Consider the following 20,801-nt stretch of genomic DNA (forward strand, 5'->3'; position numbering starts at 1 on the left):
GAGTGGCCGATGCAGCGGACAAGGCCCGGAGGAGCCGGATGGATGGCAGCACGAGCAGAGTCCTCAGGCAGGAGGGGCCTGCTCTCACCTGGAAGGGGTAAGCTGACGTGGGTTAGATCGGGAAAAAAGCCTCTGCCCATCTCAGGGCAGTGTCACCTGGCAGCCAGGATGCTCGCCTTGGGACTCCAGGGATTTTGGTACCCCCTACCTTATCAGAACAGCAAAGCCAGTTCCACTGTTGCTTTGATAAAAATTTGTGTTAAATTATTTTTGAAAGGAGTACCCTTCCCCATTACACACGGGTTTGCAGCTTGCTGATTTTGAAAGCGTGCTTTGCTGTGCCCAAGCAATCTGTGGTTTGGGAGGGGGGGCTGCTTGTTTTCAAGGTACAAGGTACTGAAATGGAAATTTTGAATTATTTCATGATCCCATGCAGTGTGTTAACTTTCTACTGGCTTGCTCACTGCAGCTCTGGGGCACCTGATGTAAATGCGAGCGCTGTGTTACCCTGCTTGGAACTGGGGCTTGCCAGGGAGCCAGGCAGAGGCCGAGGAGGACTTGTACGAATTACGTTGTATTTTGTTCTCTGCTGGAAAGCAAGCAAAGACATAAGCATGAGAAAGGAGATTTAGAATTAGGAACATCTGATGGCTCTGCAGTGCCCCCTGCAAGAAGGAGCCGTGGTACAGATGTGTGATGTCAGCCCAGTCTTGGCTTGCTCCTGCCAGCACAGGACTGGAGTAACCCCTGCTCTTGCTGCCCCGTGGGGACCATGCAAAGCAAGTGAGTGTTTTCATGGATTTGGTACGTGTTGGAATGGGAACACATTCTGGTTTAACCAGCAATGCCCCCAGTAGCAATGCCAGTATTTCTAACTCGAGTTTGTGTAGTGTCTGCAGTTTCAGCACTCCCTTGATAACTGACTCAGCCCGATAGGCACCAGCCCCTTTCCTTCCCTTCAGACAGGGTTCTGAGCCAAAGGCTCTTTGGTCGCGATTTCAGTAATCCTGCTTGAACTTTAGAGCTTTTGGCACGGTTCAACCTGGACACAAGGATGTTTGGATGGGGCCAGCACAGGCAGGTCACAAAAAGCACAGATGAGTTTGCATGGTTTGAGCTCTCTTCCCTGTTGCAGGAGTGTCAGAAACCAGCCAGCTCAGCCACGGGGCTGATTTTGCTTCGTGCACAAACCTGTACGTGAGTGACAGTGGTGTGAGGAGAAAGGACCCCCCTCTAGGTAAAAAAATAAAGTAATAATGAAAATAAAAAACAGACCTTTGCACCCCACCAGCTTTGTTCCCTGCCTGACATCCCTGCACGGAGGTTGCAGTCGGTGGTGGGTACGGCTGTGACAGAGCAGCTCCTCTGGGCAGTGCGGCCAGCTGTCTTTTTCCATTGTTGCTTCCCTCTGTAGGAGGGCACTGAGAGCTATTCTGTCTATGTGCTGACACTTTGCAGGGCTGTGGGAATGGTAATCTGCATGCTTCGCCTGCCCTCGTGTTTACACTGCAAGCTGTCAGCAGTTTTCCCCTGGCTGGCTTAATGCTGGCACTGACACCGGGGAGAGCGCTGCTTGAGCCCAGATGTGGGTGATGGCTTCCCTGCCTCGCTCAGGGCCGCCGGAGCCACAGCAAACACCGTCACTTCCGTGGCCAGGGCTGCGGGGGACTGCAAAGGAGGTTCTCTGTGCAGAGCACCTCATCTGGTGAGTTACTGAGCTGTTAATAGGATTACGTCCTGCTAGCTTTAATCTTTCCTTAAAGCTACTACTGGGGAAGCAGTGTCTCTGCTGTACAAAGACAGCTTCAAGTCACTGGAGCTTCACCGTAACTGTGTCAGGAACCACATTCTCCAGAATAGCCCAAAACCTATCACATGGTTTATTTCGTCCTGATGGATGCACAGAGCAGTGCCCTGCCCAGCAGCAGCCTCGGAGTGCGTCTGTGGCTGGGTTTCTTACTTATTTCTTTTTCTTTGCTCCAGGTTTTTCCTTTTTGTTCGTCTGCTTTAACAGCTGCTTCTCTCGACTCTTCCTGAGGTTCTGGTAGGGGCCAAGGTTTCTGCGGACCATAGTACCTCTCCACCAGGCCTGCAGCTGGAAGTAGGAGAGAGAGGTCTTAGGGGAAATCAGTTGCAGGGGAAATCCGGGTGCATGAAAATGGACAGAGGATCTCTCCTGTGCTCCCCAGCCGCAGGGGGGAACCCCTGGCCCATGCAGCAGCAGCTGGGCCTCTGCTGATTACACTGAGGGCATCCGTGTATAAGCTGAGGGCATCTGTTGCTGGTGGCAAGAGGAGGAGTAGGGGAACAGCCCTGTGACTCTCCCCTCTTGTATCACCTATGCAGTGGGGCTGGTGATGGGCACAGTCCCAGACCATTCAAGGAGGCTGGCTTTTCCCCTTTTGTTCCCTTCTTAATCATTCTGCAGCTAGCTGATGGCTTTGTGTCTGCCCCAGTAGAAGGCGACAGCCTTAATCTGTCCCTTGTTCGTGCCACCCCATACCAGCCAACTTTCTCAGGCCATTTTCTGCCTGAACACAGCCTGTGGTGCAAATAATTAACTCCCAGCTGCTGATGGAGCAGCACTGCCTCAGTTTTGCTCGCCTTTACCTTCAGGATGCTCTTCAGTTCCAGGGCATCCCGCTCTAGTTGTCTTCTTTTAGCCTCCTTTTCTGCCCGATCAGCGATGATGGTTTCCTCAAACGTCTGGCACTGCAAGGTAGCACAGGGGTAGTTCAGCAGCCACATAAAAAACACATCCAGGGATGTCTCTGCTCCATGGCAGCCCAAGGGTAATGTGTAAGCCTGGACCTTCCTCCCCCGCCTCCTCTATTTGATCTTTCCTGAATCCAGATGGCAAATGTTGCTCATTACCACCACCACTCCTAAAGGCACTGAGAGCTGCTGCCAAAGTGAAACCGCTCATGGCCTGGGTGTAATTAACCCCCTGATCCTGTGCTGGAAAATGGCTGTCTGATGGTGTCTCAGGCAACAGATGTCGGTAGGAAGGACCCGTGCTCCCCCAGGCTAAGCAGCAGATGATGAATGGAAATGCTCGGGACACCGAGCTGACAGTATACAGAGTGAAAAATGAGCCCACAAGCAGGGAAACGTCTAACTCAAGCCCAGCATCTCAGGCCCAGTGACAATAAGGAATGATGACAAGTGAATTCCTTCTAGCACCCTTTTTACTAGACACTTCATTTTGCCCTGTGCTGCCTGCTCTGATGTGCCTGTGTGTCTGTGATCAAAGCCCAGCAGTTAACCAAGAAACTGGTGTGGGTTAGGAATGATTTTAACTGGAATCAGTCTCCTGATAACAGAGCACCGTGTAGCTGTGAACACACATTTCCAGGAAGGGATGGAACTGCCTTGTTCAGGCTCAGCTTGTCATACCCGTACATCGCTAGAAGGAACAAGCTTGTTCAGACTAAGGCAGCAAACTAAGGTAAGGCATACTGATGGGATGGGGTAGTGCCATGCCCCTCACAAAGGCTGTCAGTAGTTTTCTAATTACTTGCTGGTATTTGAAAATAGTTCAGGGAAAACATCATCATCCTTCCTTGATGTCACAAATTATGTCATGCCTTCCCAGGACCAGTGCTCATAACCCCATCCTGCAACTCTAGGTTACTGATTTTTTCCCCACGGTGCTTGTTCCTTATCTGAGTGACAGTAGGAAAAAGCCAGGACGCGGTTTTGCATGGCTGAGCGCTGAACTGCTGCTGCCTTACCTCACTGGCAAATCTCTGCAGCATTTCCACGTTGCTTGCCTTTGATTCTTTTAGGGCTTCAAGTTCTTTGTCTTTAGCGTCTGTGTCATTTTCATACTTGTCCACCCAGTACTCCAGCTTCTCCTCCACCTTCTGCGTGGGGACAGAGAGGTGCTCAGCATGGCACAAAGAGCATACAGGGGGTACGCTTCCTACCCACCACAGAAGCCCCAGCACTGGCTTGGACGTTAAAAGAGACCGGGTTGGCCTTGCAGAGGTGCGTGAAGAATGGAGAAGCACTGGGAGTTAGTTTTGTGCACAATCCTGGTGCAGTAAATGGCAACCAGAAGCCGTTCTTTGTGTGTGCGCATAGGAAGGGGAGTTTAGGAAACACAGTTTCACAGTGAGAAAGCTTTTATCCTCTGCAGGACTCCCGAGCCGCTTTCTGGATTAAACTCAGTGCACCAGGAGCAAGGTCCCGCGGGCCAGCAGGTCACGCTTTCAGGTTGTGAACTTGGCTTTGTCTCACTCATTAATAGGAGGGCAGGTGTTTCAGAAACATCATGCCAGATGATTTCCTCCCATTCATGAGTAACTTCTCCATAGCAACAGCCATGATTGCCTGCACGGAAAAACAGTCTGAGGAAAAGCATCAATCTCGTTACAACATCACAGCTGGACACACGAGGGAAATGGAGGGCACGGTCAGCCTCTTCTCTGTGGGCCACCGTAAAGCCACCAGCTGCTGGCTGAGCACAGAGAGGCTTAGGATGTACTTGGGAAGTCCTCTTGCTCTGAAACATTGGCAGACTGTGGTCCTGGGATAGGGAGCTCATGTTCCAGTTGCTCTGAAGATACAGCACTTTTTTGCAGTCTTACGTTAAAAATGTGATTCTCCTTTCTTAAATTTCACTCTGGCAGTGATGCTAGGTACCCTGTAGCAGTACAAGTTTTCTGCCAGTCACGTATGAGACATTTATGAGACGTTTACCAGTGTTATTTACTGTTATGAGCACTGCCGTTGGTAACAGAAAAACTCTGAACCTTTGGATCAGCAGCACAAGGACATTGATGGTTGTTAGTTGCTCAGATCGGGTACAATAATTATGAGCTAGCAATTATCCAACCCCAATTCTTCCTCAGATTAAGAAAAGACATAATTAGTCTAGCAGCTTCTGTCATTTCTTTCCCCCTCTGCACCACCTGGGTGTGTAATCTGTTGCCCTAAGAGCACTCTTCACTGCGTTGCTGGAAATCCCTGCTCCTGCCAAAGGAGGTCTACCCAAAATCCCTGTTAGCTGAATACAGCTATTTGAGGGAGGGAAAATCTCTAACAATGGGATAAACAATCCCAATCATATGAACTCTAATTTTAAGAAAATGTGTGCAGTCTAGCAAATCTCAGGGAGAGCCAGGTGAATTCAAACAGCAACAATCGTGATGGAGAAAAAAACTGGTTTTCTTTAGACTCTAATCAATGATGTAATATTTATTGGTTGATATTTTAAGTACTAACATAAAAAGCCAAACAAACCTTATAGTATTGCCTGAGGAAATTTTCAATCTCCATGTGGACACGAATCTCCTCATCAGTTTTCCTCTTCAAGTCCTGTGATTGAGGCAACAGGACATGTGAGACGATGTTGCTGCATGTATGTGTGTACCTTTGCTGCTCAGAGCCCAGTGGTGCACAAGCACATGGGAGCTCTCTGTGCAGTCCACACGCATTTTTGCCTTTTTTCCAGTGCCAAAACTGACCAAGGAGGTAGTTCGCCCTGTGGCTACCTAACAGCTCTACCAGCATAACATGCTGCGGGCAATGCTAGGAGTTTAAGATGCTTAAATTGCTAAATAGCGTTGTAACTACATGCAAGTGGAGCATGAACTTTCAACGTTAAAATGAAGAGGCGGAAAAATATTTAAAATAAATCCATGTGACTTGAAATCACCTTTAAAGGAACCAAATAAGTAAAGTCCTTAGCCTTGTTTGAGGTCTGATCCAGAAAGTTTTGCATCCCCATGATGGTTCTGCTGGCAGACAACCTCCTGTCATCATCTAAGTCCTCTGATCATGCATTTCTCTAGGAAAGAGAGCCCCCAAGACAGCTACCTCTCTGTGCTGAAGCCAAACACTGGCCTTATTTTCTTTCTATCTTTCTTTTTTTTATTATTATTAGTTTTTAACTTTTTTCTTTCTATATTTTTTTCTTTTTTCTTTTTTTCCGTCTTCCTTTCTTTTCTTTCTTTCTTCCTTTGGCTTTTTCAATAAAAAGCTCATTGTACATCCCTCCCCTACAGATCTGAAAAAACGCTGCTTGTGCAGCTCACCACACTTCAGCTGCAATTCCAAGGGATGGGGATGTTTATCATTTTAGAGAACAAAAGGATAATGTGGTGTAAAAATGGGGCACCAGACAAGCAGAGGCATTGCTGGAGTCCTAGGAGCAAATCTTGCTGAGACAAGAATTGTTCCCAGCACAGTGCTGAGTCCTGTTCTCAACTACAACCTGCTGAGCTGACTTTTTCCTCACGAGCTGCAGATACTTTTCAGTAAGGGCTGTGGGGTAGAGCTTACCTCAATTTCCTTTTTCAGTCCATTCTCTGCATTGCTGCACTTCTTCTGGGTTTGGTGGACCTGGAGGTCTGTGCTTTTTTTTACGTAGCGTTTCTCCATGTCTGTTTTGGCCTTCATCTCTTGGAACTCATCTTTGAGGTAGACAATCATATTATCTCGGTTCTAGGGGGGGGACAGAATAAGCAAAAAAGCAAGCCTGGAATCAGCTCTCTGCTTCTTAATCTCTCCACGCCCTGATAAATGCAAAAGAATCAAAGGCTGTAGGCTTCACACTTTCCCTGACTGTTGACCCATTTTAAACTGTGCTTCAAATGGAAGTTTGATTTATAACCCGTACGGAAGGCAATAAACCCATCAGTGAGGAGTGATAACCCCCGGAGAAGGCAGAGTGGTGAACAGAGTGGGACAAGAAACCAGGCCTTGTGGCCTTTGGTTCCAGAATAGATTCAGAAATGCTTATTACAAGCATGAAAATAGTTCGGTAATTTCAACTGCTAAAGGTAGGCTTTGCTGAATACTTGGATTAGGCTGCCTCAGTGAGTGTGCATCTGTAACAAGAGGATAACAACTCGGCCCCACATATGCCCAAGTCTTATTTCCTAAGTCTTATTTCCTATTTCCAAGTCTTATTTCCTATTCCTTGGATTTATTGCTGGGGTTTGGTTTGGTTTGGTTTGGTGTTTTTTTTTCCCAGTTATACAGCAACTGTAAAAATACAGCCCTATGAACAGGTGAAAATCTCATCTTGACTCACTCATATGTTCAAACAGTTCTTTCTTGAAATCTTATCAAGAAAATGCTGCCCACTTTGTTAATAAAAGCATACACCCAGGGTAAGTACGGAGTGCCAAGGAAAAGCTGGCCATGAGCTCCCAGCCTCTCCCCACACCTTGTTTCACAGTGGAGCTGAGCTTTCCTGGGGGAGTTCAGTCTCCAGGACGTTTACCCCAAGCCAACGTGCCCCGTTTGTCCAGCTTTTTGTGTGTGCTCAGGAAGCAAAGTGAATTTGCTTGATCTGAGATTGGTATTTTCTTTACTCCTTTTTAATGATTTTATCAGAGTAACAGTTCAAGTTCATTAATCAAGGGTTGGAACTTGGAAGAACCTCCTGTAAAATGAAAAACTCTAGACTGCACTGCGAGTTAAAAAGGTCATCAAAGTCTCCTGTGTAATTATGCAAGGCCAACAGTAATGCCTCTGGGCTGGCTCCCAGTTGCTCCATTATGGCCTCTCGCTTTACTCTCCTGCCATGCCGTGACGGGTTTGACATTCATCAGCCAAACCTTGCAGCTGAAGATGAAGTACCGAAGTGTTGGCATTTAAATGGTTTGAAGCCCACGTATCTTGTCTCTGAAGCACCCTTGCATTCCTTAGCTGTGTAAACATGGAAAAATGCCACAGGAAGGAGCCAGCTCAATAGTGCTGTGTTTAAAAGCCTTCGCAGCATGACTCATTCGGAAAGGTTTCCTTATAAGAAGAGTTTGGAACAGTTAAAAGGAAAATCCTTCCCTCTGCACCCCTTGTCGGACATAGCTAGGAAGAGCAAAGTATATTTATAAGGCTCAGGACAATTAGGGCCTTGGCTAGTGCAGTTTTGTGGTTTTAAAAGTCATGCATTCAAAAATTTGTGAAGGTTTCCAAGATCAGATATTCTTTTTACAGCCGTATCATCATATGACTGCAGACAGCTACAGACACGACCTATTTATGCCCCATTAAGGTTGCTGGTAATGGCTTTTATTCTCCTTGATGTGAAATTTTGGTAGGCATAGGGAGTGGTTGTGTTCCTAGTCGGTAGACATGGGAGGTGACTACACCACTTTATTTGGAGGTTGTCTTGCTGTGTTGCGGTGGAAGCATGCCTAAATCGAGGGGCTGCCAGACAGAGTGGGGAGATGCTAATGAAAAACACCAACGTTTTGTGGCGCTGAGGCTCAGCAAAACCAAGCGCTGCTGCAGTCAGGGTCCCACTGCTATCTGCTAAGGATCTGGAAACAGGCCAGAAAAGAAGGGTTCAGCCTAGGTTACAAACTGTTCGGAGAGGTGGGGCGGAGCATGAATACCACGTTATTTTCTTTTTTCTTTCGTATTTTGATAGAGGAAAAAGTGCTTTTGATTTCAGAGCCCCAGGCCTCAGCTGGGAGGGGGGCCCGCCTGTTCTGTTTGTTTTCTTTGCTGGACGGCATGCTTGTGGTTTGGATTTGGTGGTGTAAAGCAGCTCTGTTAGAAGTGGGGAGTCTGGGGGCTTGGTTACACAACCCAGAGCAGACGGGAAGTGAAATACAAAACCCCGCTGGTGGTTTACAGTAATGCACTCACTCGGAGAGGGAAAGTCGGCTGCAGGCATGTGGGCAGCTACTGCAGCCCCGCTGGTGGGCCTGGAGCTGTGGAACCGGGGCACTTTTGGTGTCACATCGCGGGTTGTGACTGCTGCTGCCACCCACAACCCATGGGCGCCATCTGTGGACTATGCTGTTCCCTGAAGTTCAGAGGCGGGCACTGGGAAAATGAGTTAATATTTATTCATTCTGGTTTATTCTAGCAAAGGGCTCAGCCAGGACACCGCGTGCTTTCATGTTAACGCAGTAAACCTCTGGGCTGCTTATTTGGGATGACTTCAGCTTCGAATCTGCCAAACCAAAGATGCAAAATCATCATCAAAATCATAGCATCCAAAACTATCCCAAAACTGGCAGAGGCCGAGATCAAAACCCAGGAAATACTTGTTAAGAGCCAGTCTGCTCTGCTAGCAGGTAAACAAGCATTTTCTTTCTCTGATCTCTCAGCTCGCAGACATCAGCTCAGAGGGCTGTCTGCTGCTGTTATCCGGTGCCACAGGATTCTGCCCCACAGATGCTGTTTGGCAGCAAAAGCAGCTGCACTCTAGCTGGAAAGGGTACGCACGCTCATGTGTTTTCATTTACTGTGATTTATCTGTCTTGCAAGTGCCCCCCGCATCTCTCAGTTCTTCCACAGCAATTAGCATTTACAGTCCCTTAAAATACAGCTGGTTACAGAAATAACAACCAGGAGCAAAGAGTCTGGGTGATTCCTACAGCCTTCGGGTAAACTCCCTGCTACCAGCAGCACATCCAGTGCCCGCCATTTGGTGAGCATTTGGAGGGAGCAGGGGAGGGAGTGCTGTGCTGTGTGGGGGCAGCTAGTGAGCCTGCAGAGCGCCCTGCTGCCTGCTTCTTCGCTTCCACGCTGAGTGCGGATGAACTCAAGTCTTTTCCACTGGCAGCTGCGATAGCTCAGCCTGCAAAGCCTGGAGTTATGCTTAGATCTACACACCTGCTGCAGTCTGGACTTGCATCCCCTGAAACCACACATCTCTGTCCTAGCTGCCAGAACATCCCTGTGCTGCACACCCCCCGAGGAATGCTTCAGCTGAAAGGACAGCAGCACTGGAAGGTCACCCATTCTCCTGGCAGAAGGACTTCTGCAGCCCTCCGCTAGCTCAGCTCAATACCAACCAGTGCTGTGCCCTGTCTGAGGGGCAGTTTGCTGGCACAGGGACCAGACGTGTTGGCAGCGGCACCCTTGTCAAAGACCCTGTCCCCGTGGCACCACGTTTGGATCTACTGCACCAGCTCTGGCTCCTGCTGAGCTGCCTTGGGGGCCGTTCCAGCCATGGGATGAAGTAGTCCAGGACCATCACAAACCTTGTGCCTTCCACTATAGTCAGCCGGTACATTTCTCCAGCATAAGCATGCACCAGTTCAGGGGTATATGCATTTAAGATATTCCCCCTGAACACTTAATTGATGGATTTGTCTTCCTGGGGGAGGATAAGGAAAGAACCATGACAGATTCTAATCACTGCTAAAAGCACTACCGAGTGGCACACTGATACCAGAGCTGGGTGTCTTAGGAGAGCCCTGAGAGACTAAAGAATAATGGACTTGTTTTCACTAGCACCATGATGCAACATCTTGGTTTTCTGTCTAGTATGTAGCCTGAAATATTACTGTTTGTTATAAAGTTACACCATAACTTGCATACATGTATGGCATGAATTTACCAAAAAATAAAAACAAACAACAACAGGTCATAAAAAGTCTCTGTGAGAATAGCAATGCAGGAATTGAAAAGTTTACATTTCCTATTTTTTTGTTAAACTATATAAGCTATATAATCTTATACAATAGTAACTTGTTCCAAAATCTGTATGATGGCCATCACTTGTCCAGGAAGTCTGAGGAAGTGAGTATTTTTCTGCAAGCTAGGAAATGAACACTAGCAGCAAACAGAACTCCTGCAGCCAAACTACAGGTATCGGGCATGTTCCTTTATGGAGGAACATCACAATAAAACCGTCTGGAATAAAAACAGACTGATCATCTCAGCTCCTTTTGAGACACCAGTGTTTTCCAAAAGGAAAGAAAACAAAATGTGAGAACATTTAGCATTTGACTTGTGTTCTATTAGAAAGAAAAATGAGCAGAGCAGGCTAATACAGCATTAATTAGCATCTCATTAAGAACTAGCAAGACTGAAAATACAAACATGCAAGCAACATGCGTGAATCAATGACCGTGTTTTTCTGGTTCCATGATTAGATTTGCTTGCTTTTGTTTTCTCATCCACTGGACTGGAGACAGCCATGCAGGCTTTTGTCTACAGGTCTGTGTGTTATTATTGTTCAAAGTGCTCCAAAATCAGCAAGCTGTATTTTTGCTTCTAATTAGTTGGCAAGGTGACAAATCATGCAAGTGTCTGTAAAACTGCCAATGGGAAAATCCCATATGAAGCAAAAAGAAATTATTCTCCCTCGGGAGACAGAGTGAGACACCATTATTTTTGGCACAGGAGGAAAGCATTACTTGAAAGTAGTCTTGTCTTTGATTTGTTATCAAAGCTGAAACTACAAGGAAACCCAGAAAATGATTTTTAGGCTGGAAACATAAAAACAAAATCCCAAATGAGTGCAGGTCCCACTTGATGAGGCAAAATGCAAGAACCCAATTAGCATAAGGTATTAAAAGAACACAGAGAAGGTCACCTTCTCAGCATGGGAGCTACACACCTTCCTATGACTGCAAGAGCAAGGAGGGGTGCAAGGCAGAACACAGAAATGCCAAATCTGACTGTGCAGCACCAGAACATTGCTGCTAGCGAGAGATGGGATGATTACAGCCCATATACCAGTCCCAGGGAAGGTATTAAACCAGAGCCAGACATGTATGGCGTGTGCACAGACACTGAGGTTTGTGAAGCACTACACAGAATACTAGAAAACTACTTCATCGTACTCATGAGCTTGGGGAGAGGAAGAAAAGCAGCTACCCAGAAGCCATCAGAAGCTGAGTGAGACAGGACATTGCTCAGAAACAAACGGACAAAATGTGGTGTTGTGAGCCTGACAAACTGTCCAGCTTATTTAATTTGAGGGCAACACAGATGTCAAGGGATTTGGGGTTATCCCACAGGGCCTAGAAATAGTCTCCCAACCCACTTCCAGTGGGAGTAAAGATATATTGAAGTATACAGCTTCCCTTTTCAGTCCTGGGTCTGACCTTGATGTTCTGTTCAAATCTGTAAGGGTAAAAGGAAAAAAAAAAAAAAAAACAACTTCATCCTTCATTTCTCCCTCACTTTCCACAACTATTCTTCCTTGTTTCTTTTTCCTAACTTGCTAATTTTCCATTTCCTTCAATGACTTCTCTTCTTTCTCCTCTCTGTTACGTCCACTTTTTTTTTTCTAGTTTTCTTTTCACCTTCCCAGTGTACCTTATGCATTTCCCGGATCTCTGCTAATAGACTTCCCCTTGCTGTGATGCCCACTGTTAAGTAATCTCACCTGAAGTTCCATTTCAGTTTCTTTCTTGACATCTTGCAGCTGTTTCTGGAGTGACTTTATCTCCTTCTTTCCTTCCTCCTCCCTGAAGGAAAATGGGAAAATACAATCACCTGAATACATCAAGAAAGACAAGAGTTGTATATCTAGATGGGGAATTTCCTATCTCCTGATACCTCAGTGCACCTAGCTGAACACTGCCCCACTTAGCCTGCTCATCGGTGAGTTTGTAACAGCTGAACTAAAAGCATACACAAAAGCTTCCCCTGCTTCTTCAGAACAGCAGATAAGCCGCTTTCTGTGGCTGGGTAGCAGAAAAGGCATTCATCTCTTCACTCTGAGTCTTGAGGAGGCAGCACATCTGCAAGTCAGAAGCAGAGGCTCCTCACCAAAGCTAGTGACCTGGTAAGTAAATCCTTAAAGAGAAGATGCATAGACTGAGCAAGGAGGATGGGAATGAGAGGCAGAATGAACCAAAATCCTGGGGAACCAGATCAAAACCTACAGAGGTATTTACCTGTTTAAAACAAAATGGATGCAGTAATATTCTAGGTTTCATTACTATCTTATTGCACCCTGAGTGCTTTTCTGTGCTTTTATGCCTATCGTTTGATCTAAAGCCAGTAACAAGAATTGCTGCCTGAGGCTTTGTACTCTCTCCCAGTCTTACAGTCAAACACGCATTTCATTTTCATAGCCCTTAGCTGGGTGGCTGTGATACACTGCAGCTCCTCATTAGGAGTTCCAGCCTTGCTGCAGACTGCTTTCAGACCGGTATATTGACAAAAAACCAGGGAAGTTATGGTATATTGAAATATAGAGCAAGTTCATTCCATGAAAATAATGTACAGTAGATCAGGTAACACAGTGATTAGATATGGTTGATAAGCTGGAATAAAATTATGATGTCCTTTCCTGTTATGATTTGTCTGCCCCTTTCCAGCATTGAATAATAACTCCACAAGCAATTGCTGCTTTCATTTTTGCTTTCTGTCCCTTCCATGGATAAACAATAAATCCCTTGGTTTTAGACAGTGGAAGAGGTGGGTTTCGTGCTGAAAGACAATTGTCTCTTGCCATCTGTGTTAGCCTCTTGCTGTCAGTGGGGAAAAGGGAGCACATTAGCACAGGGGTCAGAGCAGATCCTCCTGGGCATCATCTAACCTAAAGGCCGCATTTTGTTGACCCTGGTTTTAGCAGATTATTTGCAACTCTGGCTTCCTCTGGGGACAGGGAGTTAAAGATCAGGGAACTCCTGTATCACAGTATGTTTTAATTGATTATGGAGCAGCATTTGCATTAATGCACTGGTGTCCCCTGTGATCCAAGCTCAGACAATTCCCCAGTCTGATTAGTATCAGTACCATCAGTTATTTCTCTCTCAACAGGAAAGAAGTGCAATTTGTAAAGTAGTCAGGATAATTTAAGCTGAAGAAGTGGCATCCTTTCTGTATTGTGGTTTGGGGATTTTGTTTGTTTCTTTTCATTTACTTCCTTTTTATAGCATCTACTGAGGGGGAATGGGCTTTGGCTCTGAGCAGTGAAGCAGAAAAATACTGAAGTCAACTCTGACCTGATGAGGATGTCGTGAAACTTGCTCTTCTTTGCATTCTCTCTCCCATTAGATTCTGTTAGGCTGTTAAATGTTCCTGATTCCTGCATCTCTTTCATAGTTGCAGTAATTACATCACTTGCATACTGCCTGCCAGGAAGAAAATGTATACAACAGTAACGTATAAGTGGGAGAGTGGGAACCCTATATTTTTACTTTTGAGAGAGACTGAGCCCTGAGCATCCCCCACAGCTATTGTATCTGTGCTTCACTCACCTGTCAGCCTGAATTTTTCTGAGAGTATCTGCAGACAGAGCGCTGTGTTTCATGGACTTGTTGGAAATACGATGGGCTCTTTTCAGATCCTCAGAATTCCCCAGCTGCTGCTTGTGTTCAGTGCTTTTCAGAGGCTTGGAGGTAACTGTTTCCCCACCCCCTTGCCTTGCACATGTAAGCTCTTGGTGGTCAATGTCCTTGTTGTCTCCGATTTCTTTCATTTCCTGGCTCTCAATCTAAAAGGGAGTACAAGAGACCTGCTTGCACACTGGGAAGTGTAAACCTTCTGCAAATTTATGTGAGAGGAGAAAAAAATAATAAACGAGAATGTAGATATACTAAGTAGACATTTGTCTGAGATGTTTTTAAAGACCTCCAGCAAGGGAGACTGCACAGTCTCCAGTCAGTACCAGCAAGTCACAACTATCTTTACTGTAAGGAAGATTTTTGTGAAAGTCCTTGTCTGCAGTTGAACCTCTGACTTCTTGTTCTTGTCTCTGTCAACACAGAGAAAAAAAATATTCCTTCCTTCTTTGCAGCAGCTTTTGTTTATGGGAAGCTTGTTAGTCTGTTTCCCCACAGCCTTCTCTCCATCTTAGCCATTTCCCCCTTCCTATCACCAGGACCTTTGCCTGCAGTATTTTTATTAGCACAAGAGCTCAGATGCATGGAAATAAATGATAGGCATCAGCTACCTGCTTGGCTGTTTCTTGTGAGAGTGACAGCAGAAGAAGTATAACGTGAATTCAAAGAAGAAATACAAAATACTAGCAGCAATCTTCTGTGGGAAGATATCTTGTAGCCATGTACAATTTTACAAACAAACAAAAAAAAAAGCCCTGAAAAAGCAAAAGCACACTATAAAATCAACTGAGGCCTTGCTTCTAGGAATTCCCCTGCTTAATGTACTATGGTAAGAATGCAGGTGTATACACTGGGGCATTAAAAATGTTCTTGCTCACCTACAGACATCTCAGAGTTTGCATGTCATCTTAGCCTGTGGCTAAACACCACAGTTTATAGCAGTACTGTTGAAGCCAAATAATGCGGTCACTTTTAGCCCCATCCTAGTCCAGAACTGCCTACTCCCCACTCTGGATGCTTGGTGAAATGGAAAAGAGAACTCATTGAGCTGAAACGTTTTCCAGAAAAAAAAAGAAAAAAAAGAAAAAAAAAAAGGGGGGGGGGGAGGGGCGAGGGGGAGCTTATTTTTAGCAGCACCAGTTCTCAGTCCAGATCACTTCACAGCCACAAAGACGTTTGTGCCAACACAACACCAAGGGCAGAGTGAAAACAAGGGGTCAGAGCAGCCATGGTGCATGCTGGCAGTAATTCCAAGAAGCTCCTGGTCCAGCAAGGCTCCGATGACATTTGGTGATCCTGCTGCAGGCAGTGGGGCAGTGTGCAGGGCACTGCACAGGGCTGCTTCATCCCGAATACGCATACATCTCATGAGGGGATGACCCAGCCTCTGGAAGTGCCTGACTCGCCACTGACTACAGAAGGAGTCTAGCTGGCTACGTGCTTAATTTTTGGACAGTTAAATTTACATTAAATGAATGCCATGCAAAGTGTATACAGACCAATGAAAATTACACAGTTAATTAGGGAAAAAATGGTTTAAAATAGATTTCTGTGAAGGCTGTACTTCAGAAATAGGTAATTTAGGCAAACAAACTTTTAATATTATGTAGATTTTATGAATGCTCTGATAGATGTTTATAATGTCTGGGAGAGTTCAGGACAGGCTATAACTGGGTTGTCTGTAAACAGTAGGGAATTAAGCACTAATAATTAATAAATAACTACACAAGAGCAAGGAGTTTGTAAACTGCATGTGGTGCCATCAGTGTACTCTCCTACCTGTTTATCTTTCACTAGTCTTTTGCTCCAAAGTCAGCAAACAGCAAGGCTGCCTTCTTCTGGGGTATGCACTGCATAAAGCAATTCGCAAAGCCCCTGATGTAGAAAATCAGTGAGGTGCTGACCAAAACCATGACTAACCCTCTCAAAAATGTCATCAACTAAAATTTAGACTGTCAATCTATGAAATGTCAGTCTGTGAAAATGTCATTGATCTGCTTGACTGACAGAGCTCCAATAGCATGCAAGGTGCTTTGCAAATACAGGTTTTCTACAAATATAGTGATAACAGACAAATGTAAACTGAGAACAGGGAGAAACAGTGAATTAAAAAGCACTAGATTTAGCAAGTAGCTTCCCTTAGGTGATCTTCTTGTTTCCAAATTGTTTCCTCCTCGATTTGTTTTGGAATCCTTAGCAATACAACTGAGGTTTACAGTCTATGGGAAAATTGTGTTTTAAGAAATCACTTGGTAAAAATGAGCCTCTGTGCTTGGAGAGAAAAATTAAGGCATTTTCTCTATAATTTAAATGTACCTTAAGGATGTCTATGAACCTCAGTTTGTTTGGCTGAAGGACAACTCCTGCCATCCCTGAGATATGCTCTGTCTGTGTGTTCTTGCTGCTGGCTCATCAGAGGTTTCACGCCCAGATCTGTGAGGGAGAAGCATCCTCTGGAAACAGGCGAGACTGGCTCACCGTCCTCTTGCAAGGGGAGGAGTGCCCTCTATTGCACAGCCTAAGTATTGTTCATGCCCTGAAACTAACAGCAGCTTCTGCTGCTTTACGATGGATTTTTTGAAAAGAAGGTAGTAAGGAAAGGAAACATCTAAAACTAAATATCGATTTACCTTTTTCTTGCGTTCTTAATTGGTACATTAGACAGTGAACAGCATTAGATCTGTAAACTTAGATCTCAGTTTTTATTTCCATCCAGGTCACACTTTTTTAAAACTCTTTAAAAGTTTCAAACTTGCCTAACTTGAGAACAGCCTGCTATATCACTTAAAATATGAGAACAGAACTTAGAACCATATACCCCTCAGGATAGTTCCATCTTCTTACGTCTGTCACATACTCCAACAGCTACCAGACATATGAAAACACTTGCCTCCCCTGCAACAAACCTCTGCCTGAGCATTACGGCTTCTTTTTCTTCTTCACACCTCAGCCCAAACCCACTTAACTATGATGCCTATTAGAAATATATTAGAAATCAACTAATGAATAATGGTCATTAAGAATAGTATTACTAGTACATTTTGAAGTGGAATCTTTCTTAATTCATTGTCTGAGAGGACTAGAGGAGTAGTAGTATGCACTTAGAGAACAGAATTACTCGTCTGGGGTACTTTCAAAGTTCCTATTCTTGTATTTTTAAAATGGCTTTGAATCTACATAAGCACCTAGATACATTTTACTTCTTTTTCACTAATCCTTTCCTTGTCATCTAACCACTGAAATATTGGAACTATAAGCCCAGAAACCTCAGCTTGGATCTGTGGGGTTCTTTGTGCAATCTTGACAAAGGCGTCTCAGTGACGCTGCAGTATAAATATTAAAACGTCATCTGTGCGTTTTTATTGTTTCTTCACCAAAGGGTCATGGAGCACTTTGCAGAAAAATACATGAGTTGATTATTAATGAATACTTAAAGAAGACATAAAAGACAAGAAGAAAAATTAGAGGTACTTTTTAAAGAGAGAGGACAAGAGGCACATACACAACTCATGTCTGTCTTGCCCTCGTATGAAACCGGCATGATATATCCAAGGATTGAGAGCTGATCAACGCAATTCTCCAGCACAGCAGTAAACAGCAGAGCTTCCAGCCGAGTGAATTTTTCCATTTCTTTAGTCTCTGTGTTCTTGCTAAGAGGAACAAAGACAAGAGATGCCATTGAAAATTACCCTATAGTGTTAGTAACGGTAGTATAAACTAAGGTAGACCTGAAATAGCCTTATTTGCAGCCTTTTATACACTTCCCTAGCTTTGTTTATAGTCTTTCAAACACTTAGATTAGAGGAGCTGTGCTCTGCTAATGGCTGCATTCAGGGAATGTTTAGCTTTCACAGAACAAAGTAGGTCCTGGTCCCTCCTAGCGCAGATCTGGGTAGACAAGATGAGAAGGGAATGAACATGGATCGCAAAAATTGGATGAGGTGGCCTCACCACTTAATTCTAGGGGGAGTAGTGCTTCATGCTGGGCTTTGGGAAGTAACAGAATGAAGGTGCCTTTGTAAAAGGAAAAAAAAATCCACACCTCATATAAAATCTCAGTTGGTAAACCTTGTTCTAATCACTCTTCATTCCTAGTGCATAGCCTTAACATTTTTATCATCCCAACCTCCTCCGGAGGAATCGGTACCACCTCAAGACTTTGAAAGTCAAACCAGAACCAATATCTGGACTAAGCAAACAATCTTCAATATTCTGTGTTCGATTTTGTTTGCTTTATTTTAATTGTTTTTCAAATGTGAGACAGATCTGCATCCCTTCTGCATTCACAATATTCCATCTGCAAGCAAGGTAGATGGAATATTGTGAAAGTGCATCTAGAGCATGTTGGAAATTCACTGTTAAACCAACTAAGATTGGTTCATTTAGAAAAATGCATAAGAAAACATTTGCATACAAAATAGAGAAATTCTCCAAGGTTTTTAATGAGTTTTGGTAAGCCATTAGACAATCCCTCCAAACCCTGTGCTCCTAAAACAGGTATTTCTGGTAGAGCACCAAGCACAAAGGGAGCCTGAGATGGCTGAGATCCCGCATGTCATTGCAATGGAAGCATCATCTACTAACAACATTTTCATTTGGCTGCTATACCTACGACTGGGTTTGTGCCATCTGTAAAACCCTTGCATAAACACACTCTAGGTCTGCAGAATATTACAGCCCAATCTGTAAGCAAACCATGGAAATGCATCAGGCAGTGCCTGTTAACCTGACGAACAGGATAAAACATGGCTATATTCTATTAAACATCAAAAAGTTTAGATGGAGGCATGCCCTGGATCACTGGAAATCAGTGATTTTTCATAAGCAACAAGCGTTTAAAAAATAGGCATACTTACTACAAGATCTCAGAAGCTGTTACCATTTGTCTTCCTATCTCTTTGTTGTTTCTGTTGAAGAAAATAATAGTAATTTACAACTCCAGCATGAAATGAATTGCACTTGAGTGGAATATATGGTCACTTTTTAGTTAAGGTCTATGAGATGTCTATTAGTACCACAACAGAACAAAATAAAAATGTAGATTTTATGTATTTGTTTCCAGCTAACAGGAACTAATAAAATGTTGTGGTTTATTTATTTATTTATTTATTATTTATTTATTTAATTTCTCATACATTTTTATCTTTTTAAGAAATCTATTATCTATATTTTGAGGTTAAATAACATGTGAATAATCTACCTCATATGGAGTCTTAATGCTAAAGATATGGAGAAAAAAGCGTTGTGAGAGAGCTTTCACAGATGATTATGACAGCATTCTTCAAAGTAGAAATAACGCTTGCAGCTCTCACAGGAAAAAGTGATTTATCTGGAAATAAAGGAGGATGGAAAAGCTTTTCCTCTATTGCACGAACAACTTCTGTCCAGCAGAGAATTAACTCAAGATATTAATGTGTGTTTCGAAAACTCACAGCAGGAATGTTTCTCTAAAACTTGCTGGTTCGCTCCTCCTACGTCTCCTCTTCTAGCTGTTCTAACAGCCACATCCTCACTCAGCAGATGCATGTGCCAAACCAGTAAGCTCTGCCAGGGCTTATGTTGACTTGGAATTGAGAAGGAAACCACTGTCTGGGGCACTTAGAAATGCTACAAGCAGCGAGGTGCTCTCACTGGATTTTAGTATTAACGCAGTGCCCGCAGACCATCCTGATATTGACACTGACCTTAATCACTGCGCTTTGCTGAACTCCTTCACTAAGCTCTATTAATAAAAAGAGAGCTATGTGAGGGATTCAGCTTCCCCCACGAGCTTAGGCTGACATTCTTTCTCTGCTGATCTAAAGGGAAAGAAAAACAGATCAAGAAATAATTTTTAAAACAACTGTATAAAAGGTCTGGCCTGCTGTTCCTCTGGGGATTGCAACTCCCTCTGCTGTGTGAGATTCTTGGACGCACATTTCTCCCATCCTGCTGCCTGACAAACTAAAATGGCTTCAAAGGCAGCATTTTTTGCAGCATTTCTTTTAGTTGTTTAAGAATATACTAGCAAATTCCAAGGAGGAAGCTGAGAATGGCACATCTCTGTCAGCTCCGTTTTGCAAACGTGTTGGCAAAAAGAGATTCTGAATCTCCGCAGTGGCAGCAGCTGGGCCATAAATCAGAAATAGCCGAGCTTTTACCAAGGAATGTCTCTAAGGCAAGAAAAATAGTCGTGGCCTTACAAAACTGCCTACCACCACAAATGTTAGGAAGAAAATTGCTCATTTGAAGCAAATTAGAAAAGAAACCTTGGAAATTTTAAATAGTCTTGGTTTGGGCTAGGAGATGCAAAGCAGGCTTCTTTCTGACTGCAGAGGAACGCTTTCAGGTCCTGCTCTCTGAAGCTGTACTGGTAAGAACTGAGAACTAATGGGAATATTTACTGGCTGTGCCATCTCTGCTGCTGTAAAACAGCGTTGTGGCAGGTCAAAGCAGGGGCTGTGCCCATTCTCCGACCAGAGAAGTACACGACTGACACCCCTCACTGGGTACTTGAGTGAACGTTGCTTTATTTCTTCCTTAAAACAGAAGCTAACAGAATAATCCAGAGAATTCATAATACTCCATCCCTCCTCTACTCCGATCATTTTCTCTCTCTAAGAAAAACCCCTATTTACACACGTTTACATGTATAAACCCCTGCCGCCCCCGCCCAGGCCCGGCGCTCACCGGGCCCCGCGGCTCCGTCTCCATGGCAACCGCCCGGCTCCGGGGGCCTTGCGGGGCTGCCCGCGTGAGTGCCTGCGCTACGGGGATGGCGACTCCCCTCGGCTAATCCCCCCCCAGAAAATAAAAGGAACG

The 20,801-nt window shown here is 44.5% G+C and overlaps 1 protein-coding gene across 3 annotated transcripts; it reads right to left on the bottom strand.

Annotated features, from left to right (window-relative positions):
* Nucleotides 1-1,861: 1,861 nt before the first annotated feature.
* Nucleotides 1,862-20,778, bottom strand: IQCG (IQ motif containing G). Of its 3 annotated transcripts, none has more exons than XM_035334832.1 (10): nt 20,670-20,778; nt 17,503-17,650; nt 13,917-14,152; nt 13,662-13,790; nt 12,092-12,173; nt 6,289-6,450; nt 5,248-5,322; nt 3,735-3,866; nt 2,611-2,712; nt 1,862-2,095 (listed from the first exon to the last, which is right to left on the bottom strand). In XM_035334832.1, exons 2-10 carry the CDS (start codon nt 17,626-17,628, stop codon nt 1,961-1,963), a joined length of 1,179 nt encoding a protein of 392 aa, XP_035190723.1. In that variant the 5' UTR covers nt 17,629-17,650; nt 20,670-20,778; the 3' UTR covers nt 1,862-1,960. The 3 variants fall into 3 exon arrangements, with proteins under 3 accessions (XP_035190723.1, XP_035190721.1, XP_035190722.1); XM_035334830.1 differs by lacking the exon at nt 20,670-20,778 and adding an exon at nt 20,493-20,616; XM_035334831.1 differs by lacking the exon at nt 20,670-20,778 and adding an exon at nt 18,857-18,897.
* Between the last annotated feature and the right edge of the window lie 23 nt (nt 20,779-20,801).

The sequence above is a fragment of the Oxyura jamaicensis genome, chromosome 9 (assembly GCF_011077185.1).
Source record: "Oxyura jamaicensis isolate SHBP4307 breed ruddy duck chromosome 9, BPBGC_Ojam_1.0, whole genome shotgun sequence".
Taxonomy (NCBI): Eukaryota; Metazoa; Chordata; class Aves; order Anseriformes; family Anatidae; genus Oxyura; species Oxyura jamaicensis.

Coding starts and splice junctions, on each gene's coding strand:
- IQCG (XM_035334830.1), bottom strand. CDS start 20,587: ATGATCGGAGTAGAGGAGGGATGGAGTATTATGAATTCTCTGGATTAT. Junction 12,174..13,661: donor TTTCACGACATCCTCATCAG/GTCAGAGTTGAC, acceptor ATTTTCCTTCAG/GGAGGAGGAAGGAAAGAAGG. Junction 3,867..5,247: donor TCCTCAGGCAATACTATAAG/GTTTGTTTGGCT, acceptor GTCCCCACGCAG/AAGGTGGAGGAGAAGCTGGA.